At 48.9% G+C, this 17,084-nt stretch overlaps 4 protein-coding genes and 1 non-coding gene across 5 annotated transcripts; 1 reads left to right on the forward strand and 4 right to left on the reverse strand.

Moving 5' to 3' along the window:
* Positions 1-954: 954 nt before the first annotated feature.
* LOC132584301 (histone H3) lies at positions 955-1,499 on the forward strand. The gene has a single exon (XM_060256152.1). It carries the CDS (start codon positions 1,022-1,024, stop codon positions 1,430-1,432), a length of 411 nt encoding a protein of 136 aa, XP_060112135.1. The 5' UTR covers positions 955-1,021; the 3' UTR covers positions 1,433-1,499.
* A 1,830-nt stretch (positions 1,500-3,329) lies between these two features.
* Positions 3,330-3,892, reverse strand: LOC132584303 (histone H2B 1/2/3/4/6-like). The gene has a single exon (XM_060256154.1). It carries the CDS (start codon positions 3,754-3,756, stop codon positions 3,376-3,378), a length of 381 nt encoding a protein of 126 aa, XP_060112137.1. The 5' UTR covers positions 3,757-3,892; the 3' UTR covers positions 3,330-3,375.
* Positions 3,893-10,046: 6,154 nt separating this feature from the next.
* On the reverse strand, positions 10,047-13,885 carry LOC132584296 (uncharacterized). Its single transcript, XM_060256146.1, has 2 exons — positions 13,266-13,885; positions 10,047-10,999 (listed from the first exon to the last, which is right to left on the reverse strand). Exons 1-2 carry the CDS (start codon positions 13,683-13,685, stop codon positions 10,277-10,279), a joined length of 1,143 nt encoding a protein of 380 aa, XP_060112129.1. The 5' UTR covers positions 13,686-13,885; the 3' UTR covers positions 10,047-10,276.
* A 1,519-nt stretch (positions 13,886-15,404) lies between these two features.
* Positions 15,405-15,476, reverse strand: TRNAA-UGC (transfer RNA alanine (anticodon UGC)). Its single transcript has one exon. It is a non-coding gene; the product is annotated as a tRNA-Ala (tRNA).
* Positions 15,477-16,444: 968 nt separating this feature from the next.
* Positions 16,445-16,953, reverse strand: LOC132584305 (histone H4). Its single transcript, XM_060256156.1, has one exon. It carries the CDS (start codon positions 16,805-16,807, stop codon positions 16,496-16,498), a length of 312 nt encoding a protein of 103 aa, XP_060112139.1. The 5' UTR covers positions 16,808-16,953; the 3' UTR covers positions 16,445-16,495.
* Between the last annotated feature and the right edge of the window lie 131 nt (positions 16,954-17,084).

The following is a 17,084-nucleotide window of genomic DNA, read 5'->3' on the forward strand; positions in this document are numbered from 1 at the left end:
GAATAAAACTTCGTTGGTCTTAGAGGGGCGACTTGATTCTTTCTTTCTTTCCTCCCACCCCAGGTGGAGAGGTGATTCAAAGGCATTGGAACTGGAGGAGAGTTATAAAAGGGGTAGTAGAATATGGCTTTAGAATATGTCTTTAACTGTTGAAATATGGCTTTAACTGAGGAGATGGTGCATAAAACTGAATAAAACTTTGTTGGTCTCAGAGGTGCCACTTGACTCTTGCTTTGAGGCGCAACTTGACTAGCGTGTTCAAGGTTTGATGCTCCGTTATGAATGAGTTAACGATTCCATTTTCAGTTTTCAGAAGTTTTATTAGTTTCAGAAAAAGGTGTGTGTGGGGGGTAGGAATAAGGGGAAAATAAAAACGAAAGCACAATACATTCTGACCTTATTTTGTATAAAATGCTTTCAAAAATAAAACACAAGTATGATTTTACAATATTTTCTTTACATAAATTGTCCCATATTATTTTGTCTAAGCTGCATATATTCCATTTTAAAATCTGATGGTAAAAATCTTTTGATATTAACGATTCCATTTTCATACGCCATCTGATGCACAAGAGTGTACTGGCCGAGCTTGCATTCCCACGGAAGATACATACTTGTGTAGGAAAAAAGAAAGGTCCCCTGTGCAAGCACCAGTCGTTTCCCACTCTGGGGTGATGTTGCTTTCACAACGTTTTCACGGCAGACTTTTGACGGGGTGGTTTGCCATTGCCTTCCCCAGTCATCTACGCTTCCCCCCCAGCAAGCCCGGGACTCATTTGACCGACCTCGGAAAGAACAAAACGGATGGGGAAAATCTTGTCCAATCATCGAGCGGCGCGGAAAATTTAAATACAGCAATCGATTGGTTGCTGCCGGAATCGAAATACGGCAATTGATTGGTTGTTACCAGCAGCCAATGAAAGCCAAGGAAAAAAGAGGATAAATACCATTCCGGCGGGCTTAAGTGTATCAGTCGGAGTTGGGTTTGATCGGAGGTGCGTTTTGCTTTAATTGCTGAATCATGGCTCGTACCAAGCAGACCGCTCGCAAGTCTACCGGCGGGAAGGCGCCCCGGAAGCAGCTGGCCACCAAGGCAGCGCGGAAAAGCGCTCCGGCCACAGGAGGCGTGAAGAAGCCTCACCGCTACCGGCCCGGGACGGTCGCTCTGCGGGAGATCCGGCGCTACCAGAAGTCCACGGAGCTGCTGATCCGCAAGCTGCCCTTCCAGCGGCTGGTGCGGGAGATCGCGCAGGACTTCAAGACTGACCTGCGTTTCCAAAGCTCGGCTGTGATGGCCCTGCAGGAGGCCAGCGAGGCTTACCTGGTGGGGCTCTTCGAGGACACCAACCTGTGCGCCATCCACGCCAAGCGCGTCACCATCATGCCCAAAGACATCCAGCTGGCCCGGCGCATCCGCGGGGAGAGGGCTTAAGGTCGCTGAGCGTCGTTACAGTGAAATCCCCCCACTCTATTCCCAAAGGCTCTTTTAAGAGCCACTACATAATTCTCAGGAATGGCTGAAATCTCTGATTCTTGCGTTCAATTATATTTTTTCTTCCTAGTGAAAACAGCAAACGTCTTGGTTTTATCCTTGTAAAAGCCGAGACTGGATAAACCAAATCTCCCTCACGAGCTATTTACGAAGGCTTTTGAAAATCAGAAAGAACCCAAGTATGGTTTAAGATTAGGGCGGACATGAAAAAATTGTGAGCTCCCGAAAGGAGTGCAAGCACCAGCCATTTCCGACTCTGGGGTGATGTTGCTTTTCACAACGTTTTTACGGGGTGGTTTGCCATTGCCTTACCCAGTCTCTTACACTTGCCCCCCCCCCAGCAAGCTGCGTACTCATTTTACCGACCTCGGAAGAATGAGTCAACCTCGAGCTAGCTACCTGAAAACCCAGCTTCCGCCGGGATTGAACACTCGTGAGCACAGTTTAGGATTGCGGCTTTAACACCGCCATGGGGCCGCCTATGAACTCCCAGAAACTCAAAGTTAAATACTCAGAAATTCCACAGGGCATCTTGCTAATCTTACAGAGGGTGACAGTTTTCTAGACCAAAACTTTCAAAGGGATGCATGAAACGCTGCTAACAATATAACTTCGTCTGAAATCACTCTTTACAATATATATAGGGCAGGTGGGGTTACATCCTAGCTGTATCTGAGTTAGTGGTGACTCAACCTGTCTCGCCACGCGTTTTGTTAAAGACTTTTAGGTGCTACGGAATTCTTCCTCTTTACTATTTATAATTGTATTTTAAACAATGCTTTTGGGGGGGGGGCGGTGATAGCAAATCATTGAGGGGACACCCGGAATACGACACAGCCATTTGTGTGGCAGGCAAAGCACAGGAAAAAGGTTTAACTGGATTCAATTCGAAATGCTCCCAGCTGATAAGATAACAAACAATAGTATGAGAGTGATATTTAGCTCTTTACTAGTCAACGATAGATTTAAACTTTAGAGGGAGAGTCTAACGCTGAAGCTACTTAAAATAACATTTGCAAATTTGGGCTGGACAAAGGCTCACCCATGAGATAAAGCAATCAGTCTTCTAAATGTGATTGTTCGGTTTACTTCCAGCCGTGATTCAAGGACAGGTCCACACCCACTCCGATGCGATTTACTCTTAACCAGGCGTTTAAAAAAACAACCCTGCGGCACAACTAATTAACCCTTTTCTCTCCCCACCCCCTCCTTTGAATTTCTGGCGCTTTTGATATAATACCTTGTGCATTTTATCCCGCCCAAAGGATAACTTGAACTGGGAGAAAACTCTACTTAAAAACATTGTTTCATAAGAAAAAAAATACATTGAAAGTAGAATCACTCTAAAAGAGAAACACTGGAAAACATGCTATTGGCCTTTCGCGCTATACTACAAAGTAAAAAACGGTAAAGCTGTTACTAAATGCCGTTGGCAATTGCTTTAAAACATGGAAATTAACCAACTAAAATCCACTCCAAAACAAAAGATATTGGATTTATATACCGCCCTCCACTCCGAAGGGTCTCAGAGCGGATCACTATCTCCTTTCCCTTCCTCCCCCACAACACTCTGTGAGGTGGGTGGGGCTGGAGAGAGCTCTCCCAGAAGCTGCCCCTTCAAGGACAACCTCTGCCAGAGCTATGGCTGACCCAAGGCCATCCCAGCGGGTGTAAGTGGAGGAGTGGGGAATCAAACCCGGTTCTCCCAAATAAGAATACGCACACTTAACCACAACAAACTGGCTCTCCATAAAAGTTATGGTTTCCATAAAAGTCCATAACTCACTACCTTAGATTAGGTTTTTAAGTGCTTACAGCTCTTTTAGAGAAAACGTGGGTGGCTCTTAAAAGAGCCTTTAGTTCTCAAACAAAATGTTTTCCCTTTATTTGGAGCTGGTGTACTTGGTGACGGCCTTGGTGCCTTCGGAGACGGCGTGCTTGGCCAGCTCCCCGGGCAGCAGGAGGCGCACGGCGGTCTGGATCTCGCGGGAGGTGATGGTGGAGCGCTTGTTGTAGTGGGCCAGGCGGGAGGCCTCGGCGGCGATGCGCTCGAAGATGTCGTTGACGAAGGAGTTCATGATGCTCATGGCCTTGGAGGAGATGCCCGTGTCCGGGTGCACCTGCTTCAGCACCTTGTACACGTAGATGGAGTAGCTCTCCTTGCGGCTCTTCTTGCGCTTCTTGTCGCCCTTCTTCTGGGTCTTGGTGATCGCCTTCTTGGAGCCCTTCTTGGGGGCTGGAGCGGACTTGGCTGGCTCAGGCATCTTCAAGCAATTCTCACCTTCTACCTTAACACTGAGAGACTCAGCAATACAGCCCGGGCGCCGGCGCCTTGTATTTATAGCAGCTCTATGCAAAGGAAGGCTTCGACCGCTTGCTTGCTTATTGGCTGTCCGGGGAAGTGACGTGAGCAGAAAAAATATGCAAATGAGTAGGATTCAAATGCTGCGTTTCTATTGGGCAGAACAATACCTCCTTCTCATTGGTTGAGGAGTTTAAACTGGCTTGACTGCTAAGAATCTTATTGGACCTTGAGGAACAAATTTCATGATGGGCCAATCAAACTCGTTTTAGTTCAAGCCACAGGGTAAAAATGATAGAAAAATGCGGACAGCTTGGGGTGGCCTTTTCGAAAACGACAGCGAAGTAATCCTGTGACAAACTAAAGCCGCAAGTGTCCATAGGCTTGCTGGAGGGTTGGTCTCATTAAATGGTGACCTAGTTTTCGAGTTTCACGGAAGCCTTTCTTAGGTCGGGTGACCAACCGCGGGGGCGATGCAACACGGTCGAACAGGGGAGCCGCCCCCCGCCCCCCTTCGCAATATGAGACGTTTTCCTTGATTCAGTAAGCTTGCTGCTAATTGATTGCATCGAATGCAGGGAAATTTCATCAAAACCGCATCTGAGCAATTAACAGCTGCTCGGCCTTTGATAACCAGCAGTCGTTTGAGTATTGTCTGAAGACTACAGGCCGGTTCCTTTAAGGCAGAGCCCAGAAAAGGTTGTGAATGGAGTCCAACCGCAATTCAGAGGCTATAACAAAATTTAGTAAAGGCAAAGGTAGTCCCCTGTGCAAGCACCAGTCGTTTCTGGGATGACGTCACATCACGACGTTTCATTGCAGATTTTTTACGGGGTGGTTTGACCATTGCTTTCCCCAGTCTTTTACACTTTTCCCTCAGCAAGCTGGGTACTCATTTTACCCACCTTGGTAGGACGGAGTCAACCGCAACTTGGCTACCTGAACCCAGCTTCTGCTGGGATCGAACTTAGGTCATGAGCAGAGGGCTCCAACTGCAGTACTGCAGCTTTACCGCTCTGCGCCGCGGGGCTCTTGACATAGAAAAATTTAGTGCCCCATAAATTTTCATAGTAGTCTAAGTGCGGTTGGTCTTTTTTATGCTGCAACGACAAAGCTACCTATGTGGAATTAAGGTGACTGCTATTTCGTGGCAGATCTGATTGGATATAATGCACTGAAAAGAAAAGTTACGTTGGTCTCCAACAGGGGGAAAAAATTGTATGTAATGTCCCTTTAAAACATTTGTAATACCCTTTATTAAGGCCAATTAAACAAGCCAGTGCATGAGTTTTCCAGAACAATTTAGAGTAAATCACAGCTGGAATTTTACCCAATTTCTATCAACCCAACCTGACAAGGGCCACCAAGGCAGCTAATAACAAAACACATTTTAATGCCACTGAAATCAAACCCCCACATACACATCCTTAAACAAATGAAAATCGAGAGTTAAAATAGGCAAACAGAAAACCTTAAAAGCAGCAACTAAAACACTGATTAGTAAGGGGGGGGGATCATTGAGGGAATGCCAAATGAAACAAAGTCTTCACTCGCTGGCAGAAGAAAACAGGAGAAAACAGGCGAATCTTCCCAGGGGAGAGAGTTTTTCCAGAGTTTGGGTGCCACAACAGAGAAGGCCGTCTCCCAGGTTGCCTCCCGCCTAGCCTTAGTTGGAAGGGGCAGCTGAAGCGAGGCCTCTAATAATCCCCCTAGTGGTTGGGCAGCTTCATAAGGGCTTGTCTGGGGGACCCTGTGGAGGCCTCTAGGCAATCAAAATCTCAGGGGCCCCTTTGCAAATTATCTCCTAATGCATGCAGGCTGGGGAGGGCTACAGGGAGGGGGGAAGCCTTTAGGCCAGTGCCTACTTGGCCTATTTGTTAATTTGGCCCTGGGGGGACCCTACCCAGGGACATTGTTAAAAAGACCGTCCTTTCCTACCTATCTGCAGGGCAGAGTACTAAAGCAGCCTCCAGGGCAGATCCATTATTACCTAACGTCTGTCCCGATTAAGACCTATGCCAGGGGTGGCCGAGTTTGCTTAACATAAGAATATGAAGAAGAAGATATTGGATTTCTATCCCGCCCTCCACTCCGAAGAGTCTCAGAGCGGCTCACAATCTCCTCTACCTTCCTCCGCCACAACAGACACCCTGTGAGGTGGGTGGGGCTGGAGAGGGCTCTCACAGCAGCTGCCCTTTCAAGGACAACCTCTGCCAGAGCTATGGCTAACCCAAGGCCATTTCAGCAGCTGCAAGTGGAGGAGTGGGGAATCAAACCCGGTTCTCCCAGATAAGAGTCCGCACATTTAACCACTACACTAAACAGGCTCTCTTACAATCACCTTCCCTTCCTCCCCCACAACAGACACCCTGTGAGGTGGGTGGGGCTGAGGGGGCTCTCCCAGCAGCTGCCCTTTCAAGGACAACCTCTGCCAGAGCCATGGCTGACCCAAGGCCATTCCAGCAGCTGCAAGTGGAGGAGCAGGGAATCAAACCCGGTTCTCCCAGATAAGAGCCACATAGAATAAATATCAGATCTTTGAGAACTGCAAAGTATGAACATCAGATGTCTGTGAGCTGGAAGACATGAATGTCAGATGTTCGAGAGCCACAAGACATGAACGTCAGATGTTTGATAGCAGGAAGGAAAGAAGGAAAATGGGAGGGAGGTAGTGGTGGAAAGAAAGCAACTTTAACTTTAAATGCCTTCTCCAAGCTGGCCAACAAGGTGGTAAGGGCTTCGAGAGCCACACAATGTGGGTGAAAGAGTCACAGTTTGACCACCTTTGAGCTATGCTGTGTTGCCTCTCAAGAAGACTGTAATTCTGTGATATCTCCAGGTGACCCCTGGAGGTTGGCAGTCATAAGGAGCCATCTATCCAGCCAAACTGGCAGACTAAGGGCAAAGCTGGTAAGACTTCCCACCCTTAACTCTGATCAGAACAAAGAAGTGCTTCAGATTGGAGGTTCACGTAATCGAAGGCTGGAAGCTTTATCTGGAGACTTTGGGGGTGGAGCCAGTACGGGTGTGGCAAGCACAATTGAACTCCAAAGAGAGTTTTGGCCATCACATTTAAAGGGGCCACGCTCCTTTTAAATGCCTTCCCTCCATTTGGAATAATGAAGGATTAGGGCACCTTATTTGGGGGCTCATAGAATTTGATCCCCTGGTACAATTTTTTTTAATATACTTAGGTGTTTTGAGGAGAGTCACCAGATGCTATGCTGAAAATCTGGTGCCTCACTACATCAAAAAGCAGCCCCTCCAGAGCCCCAGATATGCACAGATCTATTCTCCATTATACCCTATGGGAATAGGTCTCCATAGGGAATAATGGAGTGCCCAGCAGACATTTCCCTCCCCCCCCCCCCCCGCTTTCTGATGACCCTGAAGCAGGAGGGCCTCCAAACCGGGGGATCCCCTGCCCCCAACTGGGGATTGGCAACTCTACACCTGGCTCCACCTCCAAAGTCCCCATGTATTTCCTGTTGGACCTGGCAATCCTATGAGACGAGTCCAGGAGCACTTCTAAGACCAACGAAGTTTTATTCCCAGTATAAACTTTTGTGTGCACGCAAACAGTGGAACACAGCCTCCTCGACCATTACATAAGGGGGGTTGTTGTCAGGAAGGGCCATTTAGCATCCAGATGCAATAAATACTAGGAGATTGTGGCTGAGATTGGACGTAGGAAAAATCTGTGAATGGCAGTAAATTACAAAAAGGCAACGAAGTCAGCTAGAAAGGGGGGGGGAAACGGGGGCAATCAGGGGACTCCAGCAACCTTCCTCCGTTTTCAAAAGTTTTTTTTGTTTCAGAAAAGATTGGGGGGGATAAGGATAGGGGGGGAAAGAAAGATAAAAGCATAATACATTCTGATCTTGTTCTACATAAAATACTTTCAAAAAGCACAAGGATGATTCTATAATATTTGCTTTACATAAATTGTCCCATATTATTTTGTCTAAGCTGTATATAATCCATTTTTAATTTTTTATCATTTAAGTCTTATGTTATTATCTAATAATTTTGACAATTCCAGTAAAGGTAAATTTTATAATATAAAATACAGGAAAAAAGAATAAAGAAATCAGTTCGCACCAGAGAATCTTAAGAGTCTTCAATCTCCAAACAAGCATATGATTTCATCCAATATTTTCTTACTTCTTTAGATTTCCCAGCAATCAGCTGAGATAGAAAGTCCAGTTCTGCTGTCTCTAGAATTTTTCCCACCAAGTCCATTTTCGTGGGAATTTCCTGCAATTTCCATCTGCTCCAGAATGATCCTAGCTGCTGTGATAAAATGTCTCATCTCTCTCGAATAGTCCTCAGGAAATATGTTCAATAAAAAATAGTTCTGGTTTGAAATGGATCTGAGTCTTCATGATCTTCTGTAATGTTTCATGCACTATTTTCCAATAGCCTTTCACCATCTCACACGTCCACCACATATGGTAAAAGGTACCAATCTGGTTAGTACATTTCCAACATTTGTTAGACATGTTGGTCCCAGCAACCTTCCTTAGCAGCGCCATCAGCCTCTCCCCAGAAACATTTGAGAGTGTGTAACTTTTTGGAGCTGATGAAAGGCATTCTTGGATCTAAAAAAAATGACAAAAGACATCCACCAATCCTTTGCAGGAGACTAAAAAAACGCTAATGGAAAAGGCTTCTTTTGCAGTACCATGCTCGTCGAAGGTGGGAGGGGAAATGCAGCTCTCCAGACTACAGAGATCAGTTCTCCTGGAGAAAAGGGATGCTTGGAGGGGTGGACTCTCTGGTGTTGTACCCCACTTCGGTCCATCATCCCCAGGCCCCATCCCCAAATCTCCAGAGCCAGATCTAGACGCCCCTCCACACACCACCACCACCCACTGCCAGTGACCAAGAAAGATCGGGCAACTACTAGCAAATCCAACATTGGGTGGTTTGTTGTAGGTGTGGAGAGGGGGAGAACAAACGTTCCCCGTTCGGGTAAAGGTCACCTTGTCGTCCTGAAGCAGCAGGACAAAGTTCAAGGCCAGTGACGCCTTTGAGACCAACAAAGTCTTATTCTGGGTATAAACTTCCGTGTGCACTTCCTCAAATACAGCGGAGCAGATTTTCCTCAACCGCTACTTATAAAAGGAAGAAGACCGTAGATTTATACCCCGCTGGGTTGTTGCCTTTCCCAGTTCAGAAATCTTGAATCACAGGTTAACATGTTTTGTACAAGGTGTCTTCTCGACACACCTTTTTTTAGCCATGGGAAACTGCACAGTGACCTCTCTGTATTATCTGCACTTTTGGGGGGTGGGAAGAAGCGGTGAACCATTTATAAAACAGAAACATGTATTGACAGATTATATGTAACTTGCCCACTAACTTTTTATGACCCCATGATGCCCTGCACCACGTGTAAACTTCTTTGAAAATGATTATATTTCTAGAATCTCCATAAGAGATTCTCCTCCCGAGTACAATGTAGGTTGTTTTGTGACCCTATGTGGTCCTATCTTGGCTTGCCGCTTTAAGGAAGGACTGGGGGAGTAGCGAACAACAATTTGAGTTGGTTTGGACCCCTGGTTGGATCAAAGTGTAATATCAAATACTGCACACAAAGAAGCAAGCCGGCTGAAACTTTGTTGGCTCCCTTATATCCCACCCTCCACTCCAAATCTCAGAGCGGCTCAATCTCCTTTTTCTTCTTCCTCCACAACAGATACCCTGTGAGGTGGGTGGGGCTGAGAGGGCTCTCACAGCAGCTGCCCTTTCAAGGACAACCACTGCCAGAGCTACGGCTGACCCCAAGGCCATTCCAGCAGCTGCAAGTGGAGGAGCAGGGAATCAAACCGGGCTCTCCCAGATAAGAGTCCGAACACTTAACCACTGCACCAAACTGGCTCTTTCAACCACCCTTTCAAGGACAACCTCTGCCAGAGTTATGGCTGACCCAAGGCCATTCTAGCAGCTGCAAGTGGAGGAGTGGGGAATCAAACCTGGTTCTCCCAGATAAGAGTCCACACACTTTATCACTACAAGCGCCATGATCTGTGCTGAAAACCAAAAATGTAGCAGATCGAGGCTTTCTAACTATAAAAGCAGAGCACAGCATTATATACTCTGACTCATGAGCACAGTCTTGTGGTTTCTGGAAATGGCTTCCCCTTCCCCAGTGCAGGTTTTCAAACCTCACATAGCCCCTGTTAAGAGTTCCTGCTAAAAGCATCAAAGCACAAGAAAGGCGGCCACAGAAACCAGTAGCCTGTGAAATGAGGCATGAAACTTCAACGTTTATTAAAATTTTAAAAAGGACAACAAAACATGGCGAATATCCAAACCGCAAACCAGCAGCTAAGAGTAGCCGGTCTTCAGCAAACAACGAAAAGGTTCAAAAACAAAACGGTTACAGCCATCCCAGCAGCATAAACCCGAACAGCAGCTTCGCGAGGTTCCCTCATCCAGAACACAGCGCCGTCGCCGTACAAAAGGGGACAGGACAACTAGCCACCCGCCATCACCCTCAAACAGTGGCGCCGGCTGGCCAGCATGAATCTGGCCACCACGTCACGCACCTCCTGTCCCTCTAGAAGATGGCTCGTGACAGGGGGATCTCTCCACTTGAGCACGACCGTTTTTGGAGCTGCGCGTCGGGCGAGTGGAGGGCCCCGCCCATTCTCCTCGCAGATGTTGTGGAGGACTATGCACGCCAAGACGATCCGATCCACATGTCCCTTTTGAACTTGGAAAGGCGCAGTGAGGCACCCCCAACGGGACTTCAGCCGCTCAAAAGCGTACCGTGCCTCGTATTGCGCCAGGCCCGCGGTGTGGTTGAAGTAACTTTCAACTGGGCCCCTGCACAGCCGGTAAGGAGTCATGAGCCACCGTCTCATAGGGTACGCCCAGTCCCCAACGATCAGGGGCGGAACTGCAACACCGTCGAGAGTGAGAGTCGGGTTCCCCGGAACAAATGCCCCAACATCCATACCGTGGCAGAGTGCAGATGTGTGGAGCAAGAAGGAACCGTAGGTCCTTCCAGCCAGTGCAAGCTCCACATCTATGAATCTCCCCGTGTGGTCCACTGTGCCCTGAACCACGACGGACGAGTAGTCCTGCAGCCAGTCGCTGCTTTCAGGCACATTTTCCGAAACAGGGAGACGGAACGATGCCTCGTCTATAGCTCCAATACAGTGCGGGAATCCCAGGCTGCTGAACCCCGACATTATCTGAAAAAAAAACCAGGAAGCGTTAAAGAATGTTAAAAGAACAACTTACTAGGAAAAAGGGAAGGAAAGGTCCCCTGTGCAAGCACCAGTCGTTTCCGACTCTGGGGTGATGTTGCTTTCACAAAGTTTTCACGGAAGACCATTTGACCGGGTGGTTTGCCATGGCCTTCTACGCTTCCCCCCACAGCAAGCTGGGGACACATTTGACCGACCTCGGAAGGATGAAAGGCTGAGTCAACCTCGAGCCGACTACCTGAAAAACCAGCTTCCACCAGGGATTGAACTCAGGTCATGAGCAGAAGATGATATTGGATTTATATCCCGCCCTCCAGTCCGAAGAGTCTCAGAGCGGCTCACAATCTCCTTTCCCTTCCTCCCCCACAACAGACACCCTGTGAGGTGAGTGGGCTGAGAGGGCTCTCACAGCAGCTGCCCTTTCAAGGACAACCTCTGCCAGAGCTATGGCTGACCCAAGGCCATGCTAGCAGGTGCGAGTGGGGAATCAAACCCGGCTCTCCCAGATAAGAGTCCACACACTTAACCACTACACCAAACTGGCAGAGCTTAGGACTGCAGAACTGCAGCTTTAACACTCTGCGCCACGGGGCTCTTGCCTCTTACTGGGCTACAAAAACTTTATACCACTTGGTTGGGCACAGCTACAGAGACAGTTATAAAAATTGCTTTTCTAGGACTTGAAATGTTATCACTGTTTGTTACAGTGAGCCAGTTTAAAGTGTGCGGACTCTTATCTGGGAGAACCGGGTTTGATTCCTCACTCCTCCACTTGCAACTGCAACAGAATAGAACAAAATCCAGTGGCTCCTTTAAGAAAGAAGGCAAAAGATGAGATGGCTGGACAGTGTTACTGATGTAACAAACACGAATTTGAGCAGACTTCGGAGGATGGTGGAAGACAGGAGGGCCTGGCGTGACTTGGTCCATGGGGTCGCAAAGAGTCGGACTCGACTGTGCGACTGAACAACAACAAAGCACCTTTAAGACCAACAAAGTTTTATTCAGAATGTAAGCTTTCCTATGCATGCATACTTCATCAGTCAATGGAATGGGATAAAGAGAGCATAAGCTAATTTGCTATGTATTGAATGTTGTCTGTGTAATTCTAATCTCAACTTTAACAAAGTTAATTTTTTAAAAAAAGAGAGAACAGACATTTTCCCAAAGTGACGGAGGCAATGCACTTTATCTTTGGTCCGTTGGAAGCTCAGCCTGTTGGACCTGCAGTTCAATAAATCCCCAAACGTACGAAGTAATACAGATTGTCCAATGGGACGAAGGTGCCATCCACTCAGTGGCAAATTTAAGACCAACAAAGTATTTTCAAGGCATTAGCTTTCATGTGGACACACAAGAGGGCAGCCGTGTTGGTCTGAAGCAGTTGAATAAAGCGGGAGTCAAGTTCACCTTTAAGACCAACCAAGTTTTATTGCTGAAGTGTGCTTAGAGAGCACAGGAAAGCTTACGTTCTCAATAAAACTTGGTTGGTCTTAAAGGTGCCACTTGACTTTTGATTTGTTCACGTGGGCACACTCTTTGCGAGACAAATGAAATGGCATTGGAAACAGAAATTATATGGCTGCCCACCTAGACCTATTCCCCTATGGGCCCACAACTATGCCAGGGGTGGCCAAACTTTCCTAATGTAAGAGTCACATTGAATGAATGTCAGATATCTGAGAGCCACAACATATGGATGTCAGATATTTGAGGACAGGCAGGAAAATAGATGGAGGATGAAGGAGAGATGGAAAAAAAGCAACATTAACTTTAAATGCAGCTGGCTTGGCTTGGAGAAGTGATTTAAAGGGACAAATGCCTTCTCCACGCTGGCCAATAGGGTGGAGGCGAGGCTTCTAAGAGTCACACAATATGTGTGAAAGAGCCACAGTTTGGCCACTCCTATATTTAAAAGTTAGTAGAAAGCTGGGCCTGGTGAACTCACACTCCAGTGCAGGGGGGGGGGGGCAAACTTGCTTAATGTAAGAGCCACATAGAATAAACATCAGATGTTGGAGAGCCACAAGACGGGAAGGAAAGCAAGTAAATGGAGGTGGGGGAGAGAGGTGGGAAGAAAGCCACTTTAAATGCATTTTTCAAGCCGCCAGCTGGCTTGCAGAAGTGATTTAAAGCTGGCTGCAAGGTGGCGGGGGGGGGGGGGGTTCGAGAGCCACACAATAGGTGTGAAAGAGCCACACTAACGCATCCGTGGCAAGGCAACATTTTTAACAGGACAAAAGAAAAATACCTCCATGACATTGGGACCCAGGCAAACAACCTTGCTGAGCAGCTCCTCCTCGATCGCTGAGCAAACTTCCACCACCGCGTCTTCCACTGTGGCCAGCTCCACGCCAAAGCGCTCCGCGAGGTCTCGGAAGGGATAGCCGCTGGCCAGGTAGAAAAGGGCCAGGGCCACCCGCTTCTCCACTGGAAGGCGCCGCACCCCGTCCGCCTGCTGCAGGCGCCCTTGCAAAGCCTCCACGAGTTGGGCAAAAGCAGCCTGGGTCATTCGGAAATGCTGACGCCATTCCCTCTCGCCCCCCTGGGCCTGCACGAAAGCCTCCCACCAGCCATGGCCCCGGGAGAAGGAAAACCCAACTCCTGATGCTGGAGAGGCCCCAGCAAGAGCGCGCCGGCGCCTCTTCGGAGCTCTCCCCCCCTGCAGCATTTGCAAGCCTGACTCTCCTTCTCGCTGCGGCCAGAGCCGTCGGTGGGCGATCTTGGCTGTCTCTGAGCAAACCGAGAATCAGCGGCAGCGTTGCCCGGACCAGCATCTACCGGGTCTCCTCCATCCCTGGCTCCCGGGAAGCGCACACACCTGGAGGACCAGAGATTCTATTTCAAAGCATCCGGCAAAAGTGCCTCCCTGAGATTGGCGCAAAACTGGCCAATGAGGAGAGAGTCCCGCGAAACTCAGCGCGGGGGGGGGGAGGAGGAGAGGGAGACAGCGACCCCTGGTGGGGAAAGGCCGCGGAGTTCCCCGCGCAAAAGGAAAAGGAAGGAAAGTGTCTAGTGCAAGCACCAGTCTTTTGCGACGTTTTCACGGCAGGGGTGGTTTGCCATTGCCTTCCCCAGTCTTTTACACTCCCCCCCCCCCCCCCCAGCAAGCTGGGTATTCATTTTACCAACCTCGGAAGGATGGAAGGCTGAGTCAACCTTGGGCCGGCTACCTGAACCCAGCTTCCGCTGGAATCGAACTCTGGTCGTGAGCAGAGAGTTCAGATCACAGTACTGCAGTACTGCTGCTTTACCACTCTGCGCCACGGGGCTCTTAAAAGGAAAGGTCCCCTGTGCAAGCACCAGTCGTTTCCGTCTCTGGGGTGACGCTGCTTTCACAACGTTTTCACGGCAGACCTTTTTACGGGGTGGTTTGCCATTGCCTTCTCCAAGTCTTCTACACTCCCCCCCCCCCCACCAAGCTCATTTGACCGACCTCGGAAGGGTTGAAGGCTGAGTCAACCTCGAGCCGGCTACCTGAACCCAGCTTCCGCTGGAATCGAACTCTGATCGTGAGCAGAGGGCTCCGACTGCAGGACTGCAGCTTTACCGCTCTGCGCACAAAAGAGGAAAATGCAAATCCCCGCGCCGCACAAAGGGATAAGCGGATCCTGCAGCTTTCCCTCCCCCCCCAGCCGTGACCCCCAACCCCCAGCGGGCGACAGGGCAATGGCCAGGACGCCGCGGAGGTCGCCCCGCAGTGGGGATTTGCTTGCAGGCCTCGCTCCTGAACGGAACCTTTTCGGAGAGTTCCACCTCTTCCTTCCCACCTTGTCCATTGCATAGCAGGTGCAGCTGCATAACAAACCCTGGATGAGCTGCACCACCTTTTTTCCCTACAAAACGACCCCTTCTGGAGAAGGCGAGAGGTGGGAGGGATTGATTCTCATCTGTGTTTTCGAGACAAGGGGGTGGGGGGAGAAATAATACCATCGAGCTGCAATGCTGTGATTCCGCGTTTTCAAGGCAAGAGAGGAGCACAGACGCACACCCTTATTTTTGTCCCACCTGGCCGTGGTTCCCTGGGAGGAAATGTTTGTTTCACTATCACCCCCTCCCTATTTCCCACAATGAGAAGAAGCATGACTAGTCCAGCGCTGTCTGTGCCTATTAAGTCTTAACTGTGGTCAACCGCTTTACTCTCGAGTAAACTTGCAGGGCTCAATTGCAGCCTAAAGTTGCTCAAAGGATCGATCACGCGCCCCGCTAAAGCGCAGTAAGGGAAGTAAGACCAGTTCAGTGTGTCCTTGTCCCCCCCAATATTAGGGGTTTGTAGAAACTCTGTGGGTATTTCACGTTAGGCTAGCAACTGAAAAATATATCCAGAGTGGCGACTCTTGATTCCAGACAGAGTTCTTTTTTTATAAGAAAGGGGGTAAAAAAAAACTACTGGAGATGCCGGGGATCGAACCCGGGGCCTCATACATGCAAAGCATGCGCTCTACCACTGAGCTACATCCCCGCCCGTTTCATCAACTCTCATTCCATGTTGTTGCATACACCAACCAGCAGAGCACCGACGCGAAAATAATTCCAGCACAAATAAAAGGATTAAGACGTTCGAGGACAAGACCTCTTTTTTGGTCGTCCCGTTCTCGGTTTAGCAGAGAATATTAACTGAAAGATACCAAGAAGCTAGCGGTCTCGAAAAACAGCGAAAAAAATCTACCTTATTCCCATGAATGAGCGGTTATTACAAGTACTCCTAAACCAGAGGTGGTCAGACTGTGCCTCTTTCGCATATAATTGTGTGGCTCTCAAAGCCCCCACCTTGTCGGCCAACTTGCAGAAGGCATTTCTCTTTTAAAGTCACTTTTCCAAGCCAAACCCAGCGTGGAGAACGCATTTAAAGTCGACTTTCTTTCCACCTCTCCCTCCCCCATCTATTTGTCTTCCTTCCTACTGTCAAACATCTGACGTTTATTCCATATGGGGAAAAGAAAGGTCCCCTGTGCAAGCACCAGTCGTTTCCGACTCTGGTGTGACGTTGCTTTCACAAAGTTTTCACGGCAGACTTTGGACGGGATGGTTTGCCATTGCCTTCCCCAGTCAGCTACACTTCCTCCCCAGCAAGCTGGGGACTCATTTTACCGACCTCAGAAGAATATAAGGCTGAGTCAACCTCGAGCCGGCTACCTGAAAACCCAGCTTCCACCGGGGATCAAACTCATGTTGTGAGCAGATTCAGACCAGTGCTGCAATACTGCTGCTTTACCACTCTGGGCCACGGGCTCTTACATTAAAAGTTTGGCCCTCCCTGTCCTAAACCTTCAAAGAGCAGCTGCTTTGAAATGCGCTTTAAAAACCCACTAATTCAAAGCAAACAAAATGAGGTGAGTTTTCCAAGACCAAAGCTTTGGCAGAGCCAAACGCTTTCAGAAACGATCAGTTAACTAAGTTAAGAGTAACAGCTCTTTCATGGAGACGTGGGTGGCCCTTAAAAGGACCTTTTGTGCGTCTGTGTCGTTGGCGGCGGAAGCCTCAGCCCCCGAAGCCGTAGAGAGTGCGCCCCTGGCGCTTGAGGGCGTAGACCACATCCATGGCGGTCACCGTCTTCCTCTTGGCGTGCTCGGTGTAAGTCACGGCGTCGCGGATCACGTTCTCCAGGAAGACCTTCAGCACCCCGCGGGTCTCCTCGTAGATCAAGCCCGAGATGCGCTTCACTCCTCCGCGGCGAGCAAGGCGGCGGATGGCGGGCTTGGTGATCCCCTGGATGTTGTCGCGGAGGACCTTCCGGTGCCTTTTGGCGCCTCCCTTCCCAAGTCCTTTGCCGCCTTTGCCGCGCCCAGACATCTTCTACAGTGTATTTCTCCCGATGTCTAACCAAACAATGGTAACAACCGCCAGGCCAAATGAGCTTTTATAGGCCTATGACGGACCAGAATGAAAACTAGCAAAGAGGCACTTTCCCGCCTTTCCTAACCGCCTCATCGCGCGGCAGTCTCGTGAATGCCCCGCCTACGACAGCTTTGGCCAATCAGCATCGAAAGCAAAATAGCCAATCAAAGCATTTGAAGCAGCTTTTCATGTATCCACCCCAGTTTCAAAAAAATGAACTCGATAATATCCA

This window comes from Heteronotia binoei, chromosome 15, assembly GCF_032191835.1.
Source record: "Heteronotia binoei isolate CCM8104 ecotype False Entrance Well chromosome 15, APGP_CSIRO_Hbin_v1, whole genome shotgun sequence".
Classification (NCBI taxonomy): domain Eukaryota; kingdom Metazoa; phylum Chordata; class Lepidosauria; order Squamata; family Gekkonidae; genus Heteronotia; species Heteronotia binoei.

Excerpts from the sequence above, each read along its gene's own strand:
- LOC132584301 (XM_060256152.1), top strand. The coding sequence starts at position 1,022 with ATGGCTCGTACCAAGCAGACCGCTCGCAAGTCTACCGGCGGGAAGGCG.
- LOC132584303 (XM_060256154.1), bottom strand. The coding sequence starts at position 3,756 with ATGCCTGAGCCAGCCAAGTCCGCTCCAGCCCCCAAGAAGGGCTCCAAG.
- LOC132584296 (XM_060256146.1), bottom strand. The coding sequence starts at position 13,685 with ATGCTGCAGGGGGGGAGAGCTCCGAAGAGGCGCCGGCGCGCTCTTGCT. Across the intron at positions 11,000-13,265 it reads TGGGTCCCAATGTCATGGAG|ATAATGTCGGGGTTCAGCAG; the intron begins GTATTTTTCTTT and ends TTTTTTTTTCAG.
- LOC132584305 (XM_060256156.1), bottom strand. The coding sequence starts at position 16,807 with ATGTCTGGGCGCGGCAAAGGCGGCAAAGGACTTGGGAAGGGAGGCGCC.